Source organism: Oppia nitens, unplaced genomic scaffold (assembly GCF_028296485.1).
Source record: "Oppia nitens isolate AA-2021 unplaced genomic scaffold, nextdenovo-longstitch-racon4-pilon3 scaffold28_pilon_pilon_pilon, whole genome shotgun sequence".
Classification (NCBI taxonomy): Eukaryota; Metazoa; Arthropoda; class Arachnida; order Sarcoptiformes; family Oppiidae; genus Oppia; species Oppia nitens.
This window is the reverse complement of record NW_026533208.1, coordinates 358397-376033: the sequence shown is the minus strand read 5'-3', so window position 1 is coordinate 376033 and position 17637 is coordinate 358397. Positions and strand designations below refer to the sequence as shown.

The 17637-nt window shown below is 25.1% G+C and overlaps 1 protein-coding gene across 1 annotated transcript; it reads right to left on the bottom strand.

The window, feature by feature from the left end:
- Positions 1–14648: 14648 nt before the first annotated feature.
- LOC128954635 (probable serine carboxypeptidase CPVL) lies at positions 14649–15965 on the bottom strand. Its single transcript, XM_054300237.1, has 3 exons — positions 15455–15965; positions 14946–15287; positions 14649–14857 (listed from the first exon to the last, which is right to left on the bottom strand). The coding sequence occupies exons 1-3, from the start codon at positions 15963–15965 to the stop codon at positions 14649–14651; spliced, it is 1062 nt and encodes a 353-aa protein (XP_054156212.1).
- Positions 15966–17637: the final 1672 nt, after the last annotated feature.

The following is a 17637-nucleotide window of genomic DNA, read 5'->3' as shown; positions in this document are numbered from 1 at the left end:
AGACTATTTATCGCTGAAACAAATGTGGCTAAAGTTTTCCAATCACTATAGCGCTGATCCACAAAAGTTTGCCGTCCATTACAGTGCTTATCATTATTTCCGATCGAAAGGTTAGATCGACCGAAATCTAATCAAACATAACGAGATTATCAATGTTTTTACAATATTTATAATACTGTTTACTCATTGAATTCAATCATATAATATGTCTATTAATATGTTACACAACCGACGGTTCGCAATGCTATACATGTCGGTAATGTTGTCTATAATATGACGAGTCAAGTAGTTTTTGAATACATGTTTGAAGATATTAGCCGATCGGCTGAACCAAATCTGACGGCAATTATTGACAACGGATTAAAAGTATTATTATTTTGATATTATTTTTGGCGTCGAGTCTATCAATGGATTACTGATGAATCAAAGTATTTATAATCTGTTTTTTTAAGAGAATAATTATACTATTTTTTAAATTAATAACAATTATTGTATTTAAATAGATTGGAAATATTATAACGATTACAATAGAGCCAAACGAGACATTTGGAGAGTCAATACAAACGATACACAAATAGCCGGTTATGCAAAAAGTTTCGGTAATTTTACTCACGTTATCGTACGTAATGCCGGTCATAGTTCACTGTTAGACCAGCCCAGGGCTACACTGGATATGGATATTAGTTTTGTTAAATTTTTTACCGTTTGGACAATAAATTATAATTTATTAAATCTTATTTCTAAATTATTTTTTTATTATTTAAATTAAGATGATTATACAACAGTATAAAATATAAAACATATATATTTTTTGTAGAAATGTAAAATGATTTATAAGTTATTAGATTTATTTGTTTTTTACTGCACTTTTTTAAACATTCAATCATTTACTTTATTATATATTTGGAAAATTAATAAAATTATTGCTGTAATATACATATGATTTTTAGATATTTATAATTTTTAATTAAATCAAATTAAAATAATAAAAAATGATTAATAACTGAGTAAGGTAAAATTTCATATAGAGATAATCAAATTAATTTAAATCAACGTCTCATTACGATAAAACCGTTCGCGATAGTTTTGAGAGAGTCAGTGAAATAGGCTCCAGGAGATGATGGTACCTGGTGAATTTAAGTGGAACTAAAAATATATCAATGAAAATAGTAATAAATTTTTACTACAAACTACAATCGATAGTTGATATACATAATCGATGTTTGCATTAATCAATAAGCGATTATACTACTGAACTGTATATACTATTGTTATTGTTTTTTGAATTGAATTAATTTAATTACATTAAGTGAGTGAAATTGAGAAAAATGAGTGAACAATCAAACAAAAAAGGTAAGTAATATAAATTCAGTTGGTAATTCAGTTAAATAAATTTGGTTTAAACATTTTTAAAACTGAACCTATAATTGTTTAAAATAAATACAGTATAAACTATTAATCACCGAAACTGAGAATGAAATAACTATTTTTTTATTTTTTTCAAAATTAATGATTTAAAACTAAAACAACTTAATATTTATATTGACTGCTATTTTAAATTTTATTTAATAATAATTTAGTTTATATAATGATTTCTATTTATCTGATTATATGTTTAGTATAATATAAATAAAATAATAAATTAGCTAAATTATATAATGCTTTATAATATAATTAAATTGTAAATTATTTGTTAAATTAATAAAAAAATAAAATCAATTTTTATTAAATTTCAGATTTTTTTTGCAATTATAAATTTTATATAATAATAATTTTTATTTATCTTATTATATGTTTAATATATAATATCTAAATCATATAATATAAGATACATAAAAAATACATTTAATCATATGATTAGATGTTAAAATATGTGTTTTATAACATTGCTAAAGCATTTAATCATAAGATTAAATGCTGTGTTATTTGATTTAAAGCAATATATTAATATACATTTAATCATATGATTAGATGTTAAAATATGTGTTTTATAACATTGCTAAAGCATTTAATCATAAGATTAAATGCTGTGTTATTTGATTTAAAGCAATATATTAATATACATTTAATCATATGATTAGATGTTAAAATATGTGTTTTATAACATTGCTAAAGCATTTAATCATAAGATTAAATGCTGTGTTATTTGATTTAAAGCAATATATTAATATACATTTAATCATATGATTAGATGTTAAAATATGTGTTTTATAACATTGCTAAAGCATTTAATCTTATGATTAGATGTTCAACATAAATAAGTTATAATAACAGTCAATGTGTGAATTCTAATTTCTGTATTATATGTGATTTTTTGGTTAACACTGTAAAGCTATATGTAATAAGATATATATATATATTAGTTTAAGCATTTTTAAAACTGAACCTATATTATAAAATAATTATATCAACTATTAATCACATAATCTGAGACTGAAAATATCATTATTTTTTTTATTTTTTTCAAAATTAATGTAATTTATAAATAAAATAACTCATTATATTTATATTGATTGCTATTTTTAATTTTTTAATTTTTTTGTTTGTAATAATTTGGTTTATATAATAATTTATATCATTATATTTTTAATACATACATTATAAATAGTATATTATAATATAAATAAAATAAAAACAGTTAACTAAATTGTTTAAAATAATTATTTAGCCATTTATTATATTGTATAAATTAATAAATTAATAAAACAATCAAATTTTTTTTAATTTAAGATTATTTATTTTATAAATTATTAATTTCTATTAATCTTATTAAATATTTAATATCTAAATCAAAGAATATAAAATATACATAGAAATATACATTTAATCATATGATTAGATGTAAAATATATGTTTTATTTCATTTATTTTTATTTAAAAAATTGCTAAAGCATTTAATCATAAGATTAAATGCTGTGTTATTTGATTTAAAGCAATATATTAATATACATTTAATCATATGATTAGACGTTCAACATAAGTAAGTTATAATAACAGTCAATGTTAGTAATCTAATTTTTGTCTATTATATGTGATTTTTTAGTTAACATTGTAAAACTATATGTAATAAGATATATATATTGGTTTAAACATTTTTAAAACTGAACCTATAATATTATAAAATAACTATAATATCAACTATTAATCACACAAACTGAGACTGAAATAACATTATTATTATTTTTGTTTTTTTCAAAATTAATTAAATTTATAAATAAACAACTTTATATTGCTATTTATATTATAGCATTATATAAATTAAATAATACTAGTTAACTAAATTATATATGGTTTTATAATATAATTAAATATATCTAAATATAAACATTCACTATATCTTTAGAAATTGATGAAAAGTTATATAACTTAAAAATAAAATTGCTGTCAAACATTTGTAATAATGAAATTAGTGCAAAAATAGAAATTAAAAAATAGACTACAATTGTTGTTATAATACTATACATATGAAAAACCAAACTAATATTTATAACTTTATTATTAAAATCTTGTATATAAATCATTTTGATGTCAACAACCACTTAGTAATATTACGTTTTTTCAGTTTATATTTATCATTACATTATAACATTATAAAATAATTGATTTATTTTAATATTAAGATATGTATTAATTTAAGAATTATTTTTTAAAACTTATAATATAAAACTATTACTATAATTGCGTTTTATAACTTAAATTTTGTTGGATTTAATTAATAGTAATAATAGAATGTATTAATTAAATATATATTTACAAATATTTCATATGTAATATTGTATTATTAAATACTGTATTATAAACACATTATAATAATCATTAATTAAAAACATATTTTGTATGTGTTTTATATATTTCTTTTATTTCAGCAATTAATTTTGTTATAATCTATATCTTATTAAAATATTTTATATATAATATACTTCATATACTTATACTACTGAATTGTATATAATATTTTTATTGATTTTGTGGTCATTTATAATGTTTTTTGTGATCTATTTAATGATTTTCTATCATTAATTATCATTTTTATCATTAATAAATTTTTTAATTAAATAAAATTTGAAAAAATTAGATGATAAATATTAATTTAGATTAAAATTTTCTTATTTAATTTACTTTAGTAAATATATAACACTATAATGTAGTTTATTGAAACATTTAGATGACATTATTGATGTATTAGTGTAAACATCGATATAATCGTTAGTATCGATTGTTCATTCATTAAATTATTAATAGGCATTTGGCGCCAAAAAAGTGTCGCTTATGTGGCGACATCTGGATCGACCCTCCGAACGGTTTTATCGTAATGAGTTTGATTAGCTTAACAATATAGTTGACTATACAGTGAAACACAAGCCATATGGACACACCTAACCAAATGCCAATCAGACCACCGAAATCGCAAATACATGCTATCAGCTGTACCTCAGTAATCGACTCAATGATTATATCGTTGCGATTATGGTGTCTAACATTGATAGCAGTTGTCTTGCAATCGTTTGCACCGTATTTGCCAATAGTATCGACCAAAATAAAGTCGACAAAACTTTCGTGACAATTGGGCTGACATTTTAGTTGACATTGTGTCGACAGTAGTAACGATATGCATCTGAAACAACCAACACAATTTATAATGTATTTGGTTGTTGATGCTTTTACTTGAATATTAATTTTATAAAAACGATATGCATCTGAAACAACCAAGTACAATTTATAATGTATTTGGTTGTTGATGCTTTTACTTGAATATTAATTTTATAAAAACGATATGCATCTGAAACAACCAAGTACAATTTATAATGTATTTGGTTGTTGATGCTTTTACTTGAATATTAATTTTATAAAAACGATATGCATCTGAAACAACCAAGTACAATTTATAATGTATTTGGTTGTTGATGCTTTTACTTGAATATTAATTTTATAAAAACGATATGCATCTGAAACAACCAAGTACAATTTATAATGTATTTGGTTGTTGATGCTTTTACTTGAATATTAATTTTATAAAAAACGATATGCATCTGAAACAACCAAGTACAATTTATAATGTATTTGGTTGTTGATGCTTTTACTTGAATATTAATTTTATAAAAAACGATATGCATCTGAAACAACCAAGTACAATTTATAATGTATTTGGTTGTTGATGCTTTTACTTGAATATTAATTTTATAAAAAACGATATGCATCTGAAACAACCAAGTACAATTTATAATGTATTTGGTTGTTGATGCTTTTACTTGAATATTAATTTTATAAAAAACGATATGCATCTGAAACAACCAAGTACAATTTATAATGTATTTGGTTGTTGATGCTTTTACTTGAATATTAATTTTATAAAAAACGATATGCATCTGAAACAACCAAGTACAATTTATAATGTATTTGGTTGTTGATGCTTTTACTTGAATATTAATTTTATAAAAAACGATATGCATCTGAAACAACCAAGTACAATTTATAATGTATTTGGTTGTTGATGCTTTTACTTGAATATTAATTTTATAAAAACGATATGCATCTGAAACAACCAAATGCAATTTATAATGTATTTGGTTGTTGATGCTTTTACTTGAATATTAATTTTATAAAAACGATATGCATCTGAAACAACCAAGTACAATTTATAATGTATTTGGTTGTTGATGCTTTTACTTGAATATTAATTTTATAAAAACGATATGCATCTGAAACAACCAAGTACAATTTATAATGTATTTGGTTGTTGATGCTTTTACTTGAATATTAATTTTATAAAAACGATATGCATCTGAAACAACCAAGTACAATTTATAATGTATTTGGTTGTTGATGCTTTTACTTGAATATTAATTTTATAAAAAACGATATGCATCTGAAACAACCAAGTACAATTTATAATGTATTTGGTTGTTGATGCTTTTACTTGAATATTAATTTTATAAAAACGATATGCATCTGAAACAACCAAGTACAATTTATAATGTATTTGGTTGTTGATGCTTTTACTTGAATATTAATTTTATAAAAAACGATATGCATCTGAAACAACCARCTACAATTTATAATGTATTTGGTTGTTGATGCTTTTACTTGAATASTAATTTTATAAAAACGATATGCATCTGAAACAACCAACTACAATTTATAATGTATTTGGTTGTTGATGCTTTTTATAAAAACTTGAATATTAATTTTATAAAAAACGATATGCATCTGAAACAACCAACTACAATTTATAATGTATTTGGTTGTTGATGCTTTTACTTGAATATTAATTTTATAAAAACGATATGCATCTGAAACAACCAACTACAATTTATAATGTATTTGGTTGTTGATGCTTTTACTTGAATATTAATTTTATAAAAAATGTATTTGGTTGTTGATATATTAATTTTATAAAAACTGAAAAACAACCAACTACAATTTATAATGTATTTGGTTGTTGATGCTTTTACTTGAATATTAATTTTATAAAAACGAATATAATGTATTTGGTTGTTGATGCTTTATTGAATATTAATTTTATAAAAACGATATGCATCTGAAACAACCAACTACAATTTATAATGTATTTGGTTGTTGATGCTTTTACTTGAATATTAATTTTATAAAAACGATATGCATCTGAAACAACCAACTACAATTTATAATGTATGCATCTGAAACAACCAACTACAATTTATAATGTATTTGGTTGTTGATGCTTTTACTTGAATATTAATTTTATAAAAAACGATATGCATCTGAAACAACCAACTACAATTTATAATGTATTTGGTTGTTGATGCTTTTACTTGAATATTAATTTTATAAAAACGATATGCATCTGAAACAACCAACTACAATTTATAATGTATTTGGTTGTTGATGCTTTTACTTGAATATTAATTTTATAAAAACGATATGCATCTGAAACAACCAACTACAATTTATAATGTATTTGGTTGTTGATGCTTTTACTTGAATATTAATTTTATAAAAACGATATGCATCTGAAACAACCAAATGCAATTTATAATGTATTTGGTTGTTGATGCTTTTACTTGAATATTAATTTTATAAAAACGATATGCATCTGAAACAACCAAKTMCAATTTATAATGTATTTGGTTGTTGATGCTTTTACTTGAATATTAATTTTATAAAAACGATATGCATCTGAAACAACCAAATTCAATTTATAATGTATTTGGTTGTTGATGCTTTTACTTGAATATTAATTTTATAAAAACGATATGCATCTGAAACAACCAAMTGCAATTTATAATGTATTTGGTTGTTGATGCTTTTACTTGAATATTAATTTTATAAAAACGATATGCATCTGAAACAACCAAATSCAATTTATAATGTATTTGGTTGTTGATGCTTTTACTTGAATATTAATTTTATAAAAACGATATGCATCTGAAACAACCAAMTRCAATTTATAATGTATTTGGTTGTTGATGCTTTTACTTGAATATTAATTTTATAAAAACGATATGCATCTGAAACAACCAACAAATTTATAATGTATTTGGTTGTTGATGCCAATATTAATTTTATAAAAACGATATGCAATTTATAATGTATTTGGTTGTTGATGCTTTTTGAAACAACCAACTACAATTTATAATGTATTTGGTTGTTGATGCTTTTACTTGAATATTAATTTTATAAAAACGATATGCATCTGAAACAACCAAAAAACAATTTATAATGTATTTGGTTGTTGATGCTTTTACTTGAATATAAAAACTAATTTTATAAAAACGATATGCATCTGAAACAACCAACTACAATTTATAATGTATTTGGTTGTTGATGCTTTTACTTGAATATTAATTTTATAAAAACGATATGCATCTGAAACAACCAACTTCAATTTATAATGTATTTGGTTGTTGATGCTTTTACTTGAATATTAATTTTATAAAAACGATATGCATCTGAAACAACCAAATGCAATTTATAATGTATTTGGTTGTTGATGCTTTTACTTGAATATTAATTTTATAAAAACGATATGCATCTGAAACAACCAAATSCAATTTATAATGTATTTGGTTGTTGATGCTTTTACTTGAATATTAATTTTATAAAAACGATATGCATCTGAAACAACCAAATTCAATTTATAATGTATTTGGTTGTTGATGCTTTTACTTGAATATTAATTTTATAAAAACGATATGCATCTGAAACAACCAATTACAATTTATAATGTATTTGGTTGTTGATGCTTTTACTTGAATATTAATTTTATAAAAACGATATGCATCTGAAACAACCAACTACAATTTATAATGTATTTGGTTGTTGATGCTTTTACTTGAATATTAATTTTATAAAAACGATATGCATCTGAAACAACCAACTACAATTTATAATGTATTTGGTTGTTGATGCTTTTACTTGAATATTAATTTTATAAAAAACGATATGCATCTGAAACAACCAAYTACAATTTATAATGTATTTGGTTGTTGATGCTTTTACTTGAATATTAATTTTATAAAAACGATATGCATCTGAAACAACCAACTACAATTTATAATGTATTTGGTTGTTGATGCTTTTACTTGAATATTAATTTTATAAAAACGATATGCATCTGAAACAACCAACTACAATTTATAATGTATTTGGTTGTTGATGCTTTTACTTGAATATTAATTTTATAAAAACGATATGCATCTGATATGTATTTGGTTGTTGATCTGAAACAACCAACTACAATTTATAATGTATTTGGTTGTTGATGCTTTTACTTGAATATTAATTTTATAAAAACGATATGCATCTGAAACAACCAAATGCAATTTATAATGTATTTGGTTGTTGATGCTTTTACTTGAATATTAATTTTATAAAAACGATATGCATCTGAAACAACCAAATGCAATTTATAATGTATTTGGTTGTTGATGCTTTTACTTGAATATTAATTTTATAAAAACGATATGCATCTGAAACAACCAACTACAATTTATAATGTATTTGGTTGTTGATGCTTTTACTTGAATATTAATTTTATAAAAACGATATGCATCTGAAACAACCAACTACAATTTATAATGTATTTGGTTGTTGATGCTTTTACTTGAATATTAATTTTATAAAAAACGATATGCATCTGAAACAACCAATTACAATTTATAATGTATTTGGTTGTTGATGCTTTTACTTGAATACTAATAAAAACGATATGCATCTGAAACTTAATTTTATAATTAATGCTTTTACTTGAATACTTAATTTTATAAAAACGATATTTGAAACAACCAACTAAATTTATAATGTATTTGGTTGTTGATGCTTTTACTTGAATATTAATTTTATAAAAACGATATGCATCTGAAACAACCAAGTACAATTTATAATGTATTTGGTTGTTGATGCTTTTACTTGAATATTAATTTTATAAAAACGATATGCATCTGAAACAACCAAATKCAATTTATAATGTATTTGGTTGTTGATGCTTTTACTTGAATATTAATTTTATAAAAACGATATGCATCTGAAACAACCAACTACAATTTATAATGTATTTGGTTGTTGATGCTTTTACTTGAATATTAATTTTATAAAAACGATATGCATCTGAAACAACCAAATGCAATTTATAATGTATTTGGTTGTTGATGCTTTTACTTGAATATGATATGCATCTGAAACAACCAACTCCAATTTATAATGTATTTGGTTGTTGATGCTTTTACTTGAATATTAATTTTATAAAAACGATATGCATCTGAAACAACCAAATGCAATTTATAATGTATTTGGTTGTTGATGCTTTTACTTGAATATTAATTTTATAAAAACGATATGCATCTGAAACAACCAAATGCAATTTATAATGTATTTGGTTGTTGATGCTTTTACTTGAATATTAATTTTATAAAAACGATATGCATCTGAAACAACCAGCTACAATTTATAATGTATTTGGTTGTTGATGCTTTTACTTGAATATTAATTTTATAAAAACGATATGCATCTGAAACAACCAATTACAATTTATAATGTATTTGGTTGTTGATGCTTTTACTTGAATATTAATTTTATAAAAACGATATGCATCTGAAACAACCAAATGCAATTTATAATGTATTTGGTTGTTGATGCTTTTACTTGAATATTAATTTTATAAAAACGATATGCATCTGAAACAACCAAATGCAATTTATAATGTATTTGGTTGTTGATGCTTTTACTTGAATATTAATTTTATAAAAACGATATGCATCTGAAACAACCAAMTRCAATTTATAATGTATTTGGTTGTTGATGCTTTTACTTGAATATTAATTTTATAAAAACGATATGCATCTGAAACAACCAATTACAATTTATAATGTATTTGGTTGTTGATGCTTTTACTTGAATATTAATTTTATAAAAACGATATGCATCTGAAACAACCAACTACAATTTATAATGTATTTGGTTGTTGATGCTTTTACTTGAATATTAATTTTATAAAAACGATATGCATCTGAAACAACCAACTACAATTTATAATGTATTTGGTTGTTGATGCTTTTACTTGAATATTAATTTTATAAAAACGATATGCATCTGAAACAACCAACTACAATTTATAATGTATTTGGTTGTTGATGCTTTTACTTGAATATTAATTTTATAAAAACGATATGCATCTGAAACAACCAACTACAATTTATAATGTATTTGGTTGTTGATGCTTTTACTTGAATACTAATTTTATAAAAACGATATGCATCTGAAACAACCAACTACAATTTATAATGTATTTGGTTGTTGATGCTTTTACTTGAATACTAATTTTATAAAAACGATATGCATCTGAAACAACCAACTACAATTTATAATGTATTTGGTTGTTGATGCTTTTACTTGAATACTAATTTTATAAAAACGATATGCATCTGAAACAACCAACTACAATTTATAATGTATTTGGTTGTTGATGCTTTTACTTGAATACTAATTTTATAAAAACGATATGCATCTGAAACAACCAACTACAATTTATAATGTATTTGGTTGTTGATGCTTTTACTTGAATACTAATTTTATAAAAACGATATGCATCTGAAACAACCAACTACAATTTATAATGTATTTGGTTGTTGATGCTTTTACTTGAATACTAATTTTATAAAAACGATATGCATCTGAAACAACCAACTACAATTTATAATGTATTTTATAATGTATTTGTTGTTGATGCTTTTACTTGAATACTAATTTTATAAAAACGATATGCATCTGAAACAACCAACTACAATTTATAATGTATTTGGTTGTTGATGCTTTTACTTGAATACTAATTTTATAAAAACGATATGCATCTGAAACAACCAACTACAATTTATAATGTATTTGGTTGTTGATGCTTTTACTTGAATACTAATTTTATAAAAACGATATGCATCTGAAACAACCAACTACAATTTATAATGTATTTGGTTGTTGATGCTTTTACTTGAATACTAATTTTATAAAAACGATATGCATCTGAAACAACCAACTACAATTTATAATGTATTTGGTTGTTTTATAAAAACGATATGCATCTACAATTTATAATGTATTTGGTTGTTGATGCTTTTACTTGAATATTAATTTTAAGAAAACGATAAGCATTTTAAACAACCAAGTACAATTTATAATGTATTTGGTTGTTGATGCTTTTACTTGAATATTAATTTTAAGAAAACGATAAGCATTTTAAACAACCAAGTACAATTTWTAATGTTTTTAAATTTTTGTATTTAGTTGATTTATACGATTTTCGTTTTATTTTTTCAATTATTTATGCATATTGTAGTTAATACGTATAATATTTATAATTATATAATAATTGTTTACAGACCAAACAAATCATAATAATAAAATTTAAAATTAATTATAATTTTTTTGTTGATAAAAATTGATTTATCATTTTTAATGTATTATTATTTAATTTTATTATTTGTTTGCTTTTTGTTTCTATTTTCATTTTGTAAATCACATAATTGTAAAAATAATTTATTGATTTATTGAATTATAACATAATGTAAAAATAATGTTAAATAAAGTTATATATTTTATTTATTTATTTTGTTGTTATTGTATAATCTAAATAATTAAAAGATTTATTTAAATACACATTTTTATATTATTTATTGATTTTTTATGCATTTATAAATTAATATTTTTTATGTTAATACATATATACATTAAAATTTACTAAATAATATATTATAATTTATTTATATATGAGTTTTAACTAAACTACAATATTTTGATATTTTGAAAATCAAGTTGAATACATTTAAGTAAAATAATTATTATTATTTAATAAACAAATATTTTCTAGAAAATAGTATAATAATAATAAAATTATTATTATTATTATTGAAAAAAATAATAATTATTATTATTGAAAAAAATAATAATTATTATTAATTTCAATCAATAAAAATTTGTTAATTTATCATGAACAAACAATTATCATGGAAATTGTTTACTAGACAAGTTGATATCAAACAAAATAACCATGCTAAAAACACTGATAATAAAAATAATAATAATAACAAATATTATCTAGTTAAATTTATTAAATTACTATTTATGGCCATTTGTTTGACTGGTTTTCTCTATAATACCACTGAATTGGTTACCAGATATCTAAGAGGCCGTACGTTAGTTATAACACGCTATCAGAGACTAACCAATAAACAGATACCGGCGGTAACCGTATGTTTGCCCACATATTGGTCGCTGAAACACTTGGATCCATTGGACGGCCGTAATAGAGACCGTTATCAACGATATATGGATTTAGTCAACAGTACAACAACAACAACAACAACAAACCAATGCTCGAACCAGACATTCAAAGACCAGATCTACCGATTGTTAGGCGAATTCAACTTCTCATACGAGGGTCAGTCGATTATGGAAGTGATTGATAAGTCATTTCCTGTCGATAATGTCAAGGCTTGTATAAAAGTCTGGAATCAAACCCATTGGACGTATCTGTGCGATAACCAACCGATTCATTCGCTGGCACTTAGATCTGGACTTATTAAATGTGTAACATTTTTCAGTTCACTWAATGGTAACAAATGGGATCAATTGCACGTAGAGTTGGGCAAAATCAATCTGACTGTCCAATGTACCGACGATGACATACCTCCGGYCTATTGTGAACGTCATCCGTTCTATCTATCGGTACATTCGCCCAACTCGTCCGTACTGTTCAATATGGACTCGCATTTTGTACGGGTAACTATGGGAACCAATATGAACCTGGACTACGGTCTCGTTGAAGTAACAAAACTGCCGGCACCGTACGATACCGATTGCCGTTACTATAATCTAAGCGACCAGTCACTGGCCAGTCGTACGCACCGGGAATGTGCTGTCGATTGTTGGTTCCGACAGTTACGCAAACAGTGTCCAGAAGCACGATGTTTGGCCACCAATTCGCCAGATATTCAGTTCCCGATTAGAGCTGAACAAGTGAGCCGACACTTTGATTATAAACTGTGTCAGGATTTTCAATCGACTACTAATTGTACGCAACAAATATATCGGGAAAGTTGGACACAATGTCAACTAAAATGTCAACCCAATTGTCACGAAAGTTTTGTCGACTTTATTTTGGTCGATACTATTGGCAAATACGGTGCAAACGATTGCAAGACAACTGCTATCAACGTTAGACACCATAATCGCAACGATATAATCATTGAGTCGATACCTGAGGTACCGCTGATAGCATGTATTTGCGATTTCGGTGGTCTGATTGGCATTTGGTTAGGTGTGTCCATATGGCTGGTGTTTCACTGTATAGTCAACTATATTGTTAAGCTAATCAAACTAGACGTTGATTTAAAATAAATTTGATTTATGATAAATCTATATATAWAATTTTACCTTACTCAGTTATTAATCACTTTTTTTGATTAATTTAATTTAATTTAATATTATAAAATTATAAATTTCTTTAAAAAATTATAAGTATATTACAGTAATAATTTTAATAATTTTTCAAATATATAATAATAGTTTCAATAAATATAATAATCTAAATTAAAYGATTGAATGTTTTTWTAAAAATGCAATAAAAAATAAATAAATCTAATAACTTGAAAAAAAATCATTTTATATAAATTAACAAATTTCTACAAAAAAATACATATGTTTTATATTTTATATATTTAAAAAATAATAATTTTTTAACACTTTTAGATAATGGTTGACTGATAATTAGTTTTAATAAACTTTATCTATTGAAAAGTACAGTACAACCAAATGTATTGTTAATATAATTACCGGTAATAGTGTATATTATACACATAAATAATTAAAAGTTATTTTTAGGCACAKGTCTAACTGTTTTTATTTTTAATTAAAATATTTTCATTTATACATTAATTACACAGTATTTAAATTGTCACTAAATTCACAAATAGGGAAATATATTATTATTTCTTATAATTTTTAATAATATAAATGTACAAATATAATAGTATATAATAGTAAAATTTATAATTTACAATATTTCAATAGTATAGAAATTCAATAAAATTTTAATTGTATTTATGAAATTTATTTTTTATATGAAAAGTATTGAAACTTTTTCATATTTTTGTTTTTTAGTGTTAATTAATACAAATAAAAAATTATCCAAACGGTAGTGATTTGACAAATCTGATGGCCATATCCTGTGTAGCCCTGGGCTGGTCTAACAGCGATCCGTGACCGGCATTACGGACGATAACRTGAGTAAAATTACCGAAACTTTTTGCATAACCGGCTATTTGTGTGTCGTTTGYATTGACTCTCCAAATGTYTCGTTTGGCTYTATTGTAATCGTTATAATATTTCCAATCTATTTAAATACAATGAAAATAAATAATATAAATAAATAAATTGTMAAATAATTTTTAAATATTTGATTTTAAAATAAATATAAATACTTTTATTCATCAGTAATCCATTGGTAGACTCGACGCCACAWATAATATCAAAATTACCGGTAAATAACAATACTTTGGATCCGTTATCRATAATTGCCGTCAGATTTGGTTCAGCCGATCGACTGATATCTGTCTCCATATAGTGAAACACTACTTCACTAAACAAATTGTTGGTAAYATTTCCCACATGTATAGCATTACGTATCGATGGTTGTAATAGATATCTGATGGCATTAATTATGGATAYATTAGCTATACTATCCGATTGATAAATATTGTAGAAATCTTTATAACCGGTTGTATTGGTTAGATAACTGGGTTTAGGTTGAAATACTGCTAACACTATAACAACAACAACAAAATATTATAATTAATTAATTATWACTGTAATAATTAGCTTATATATTATTTTTAWYACTTTTTATTTTACTTATATATCAATATTTTAATAATTATTTTTTTATTTAAAAAAATTTATTTAATAAATAAATAATTAAATGATTACTTACTTAACTGTTGRTATAAAGTCGACGCTTTGCTATAATCTCTGGATTTWATTAAACCTTTAATCCGATTCTGAAAGTTTTGCAATTCGTTGGCTTCATTTTCATCAATTAATCCCAATGTCAATAGTGTCTTATCGTATRCMATCTGATTGATTGGATCAGTCAGACCATTGCCAACGAGTATRCCTTTGAAATTKAGTTTAGAAATGTGTGACATTTGTATTAAGTAGTGACCAAATGATGGCACATATTTTCCCGCATATGATGTTCCGCCTAAATATAAATCATTGCTCCGGTAGTCATCAAATATAGTGTAAAACTGTTGTAGAAATTCGTATAAATTTTTAGCAATAGTTGGCTGATCTTTACAATAGCCATCCGGATGATCGGTATAACTGAATCCCGTTCCCACAGGACTATCCACATAAACGATTGAAAACACTTGACTCAATGAATACGGATTTATTGTGATATTTAGTTTGTCGTTTACTTGTAATGGTTGCCATTGAAACATTGACAATATTGATGAGGCTCCCGGTCCACCCTCAGTATATACCAATACCGGTGCAGTTTTAGGATTTATCTTTATTATATATATATATATTGCAATAGTGGGTCAAATCAGCAAAATATTTAACTATTAAATAAGTTTTGTTTTTATTTAAATAATTAAAAAACATAATTATTACATAAGCTAAATTATTGAAAACTTTCCCTATAATAAACAAATGCTTATATACACTAATATTTCTACATTAAATAATTTTATATTGAAGTCAAGGATAACATACATAATTAAAATATATTGTAAGGGTATATTATTTGTTTTACTCCGAAAAAGTATTTCAAAAATTATTCTTATTTTTATTTGTTAAAAATTTATAACAGCACTAAAATGTTATACAGAAAACCTAAAGGTAAACACCTTGTTTTTAAGGAAATTTTATTCAATATTTTAGTGTTAAAATAATGCACTAAAATGTTATAGAAAAAATTAAATAGTAAACTCCCAGTTTTAATAGTGATTAAAACCTGACTCAATGTGACACACTTTTTATGAACGTACACTTTAGTATAAATAGAGGTGTCTCTCAAACACCAAAATCAGTTCTCCACTTGGAGTCATACTACGTGTATTGCTTTAGAGTGAATTAATAAAAGTATTTGCATATTACTTTGTGTGTGTTTACTTTCTCGACGCGGACCAATCGTTGGACATCTTAAGGGACGCCTTCAGAATACATCCATAACCACGCGGACGTTAAACAACTATTACGTAAGTAAATATTTTTATTATGAGAACTCCGGCACCGTACCGTATACGGGGGCATCTCACACCCGAACTCTTATTGGAACCTACGGGTGAACCTACGGGTGAACCTACGGGTGAACCTACGGGTGAACCTACGGGTGAACCTACGGGTGAACCTACGGGTGAACCTACGGGTGAACCTACGGGTGAACCTACGGGTGAACCTACGGGTGTACCTACGGGTGAACCTACGGGTGAACCTACGGGTGAACCTACGGGTGAACCTACGGGTGAACCTACGGGTGAACCTACGGGTGAACCTACGGGTGAACCTACGGGTGAACCTACAGGTGAACCTACGGGTGAACCTACGGGTGAACCTACAGGTGAACCTACAGGTGAACCTACGGGTGAACCTACGAGAGTACCTGCAGGTGAACCTACGAGAGTACCTACAGGTGAACCTACGAGAGTACCTACAGGTGAACCTACGAGAGTACCTACAGGTGAACCTACGAGAGTACCTACAGGTGAACCTACGAGAGTACCTACAGGTGAACCTACGAGAGTACCTACAGGTGAACCTACGAGAGTACCTACAGGTGAACCTACGAGAGTACCTACAGGTGAACCTACGAGAGTACCTACAGGTGAACCTACGAGAGTACCTACAGGTGAACCTACGAGAGTACCTACAGGTGAACCTACGAGAGTACCTACAGGTGAACCTACGAGAGTACCTACAGATGAACCTACGAGAGAACCTAAACTAACGACATGACAGAGACACTGAGGTATGCAATATTTTAGGATAACATACCTATAAGATAACCTACCTATATTGTAATCTGATTATAAGGAACCTACTCATATAGTAAACTATCTATAATGTAACCTGCTTATATGGTAACCTATCTATAAGGTAATCTAACTG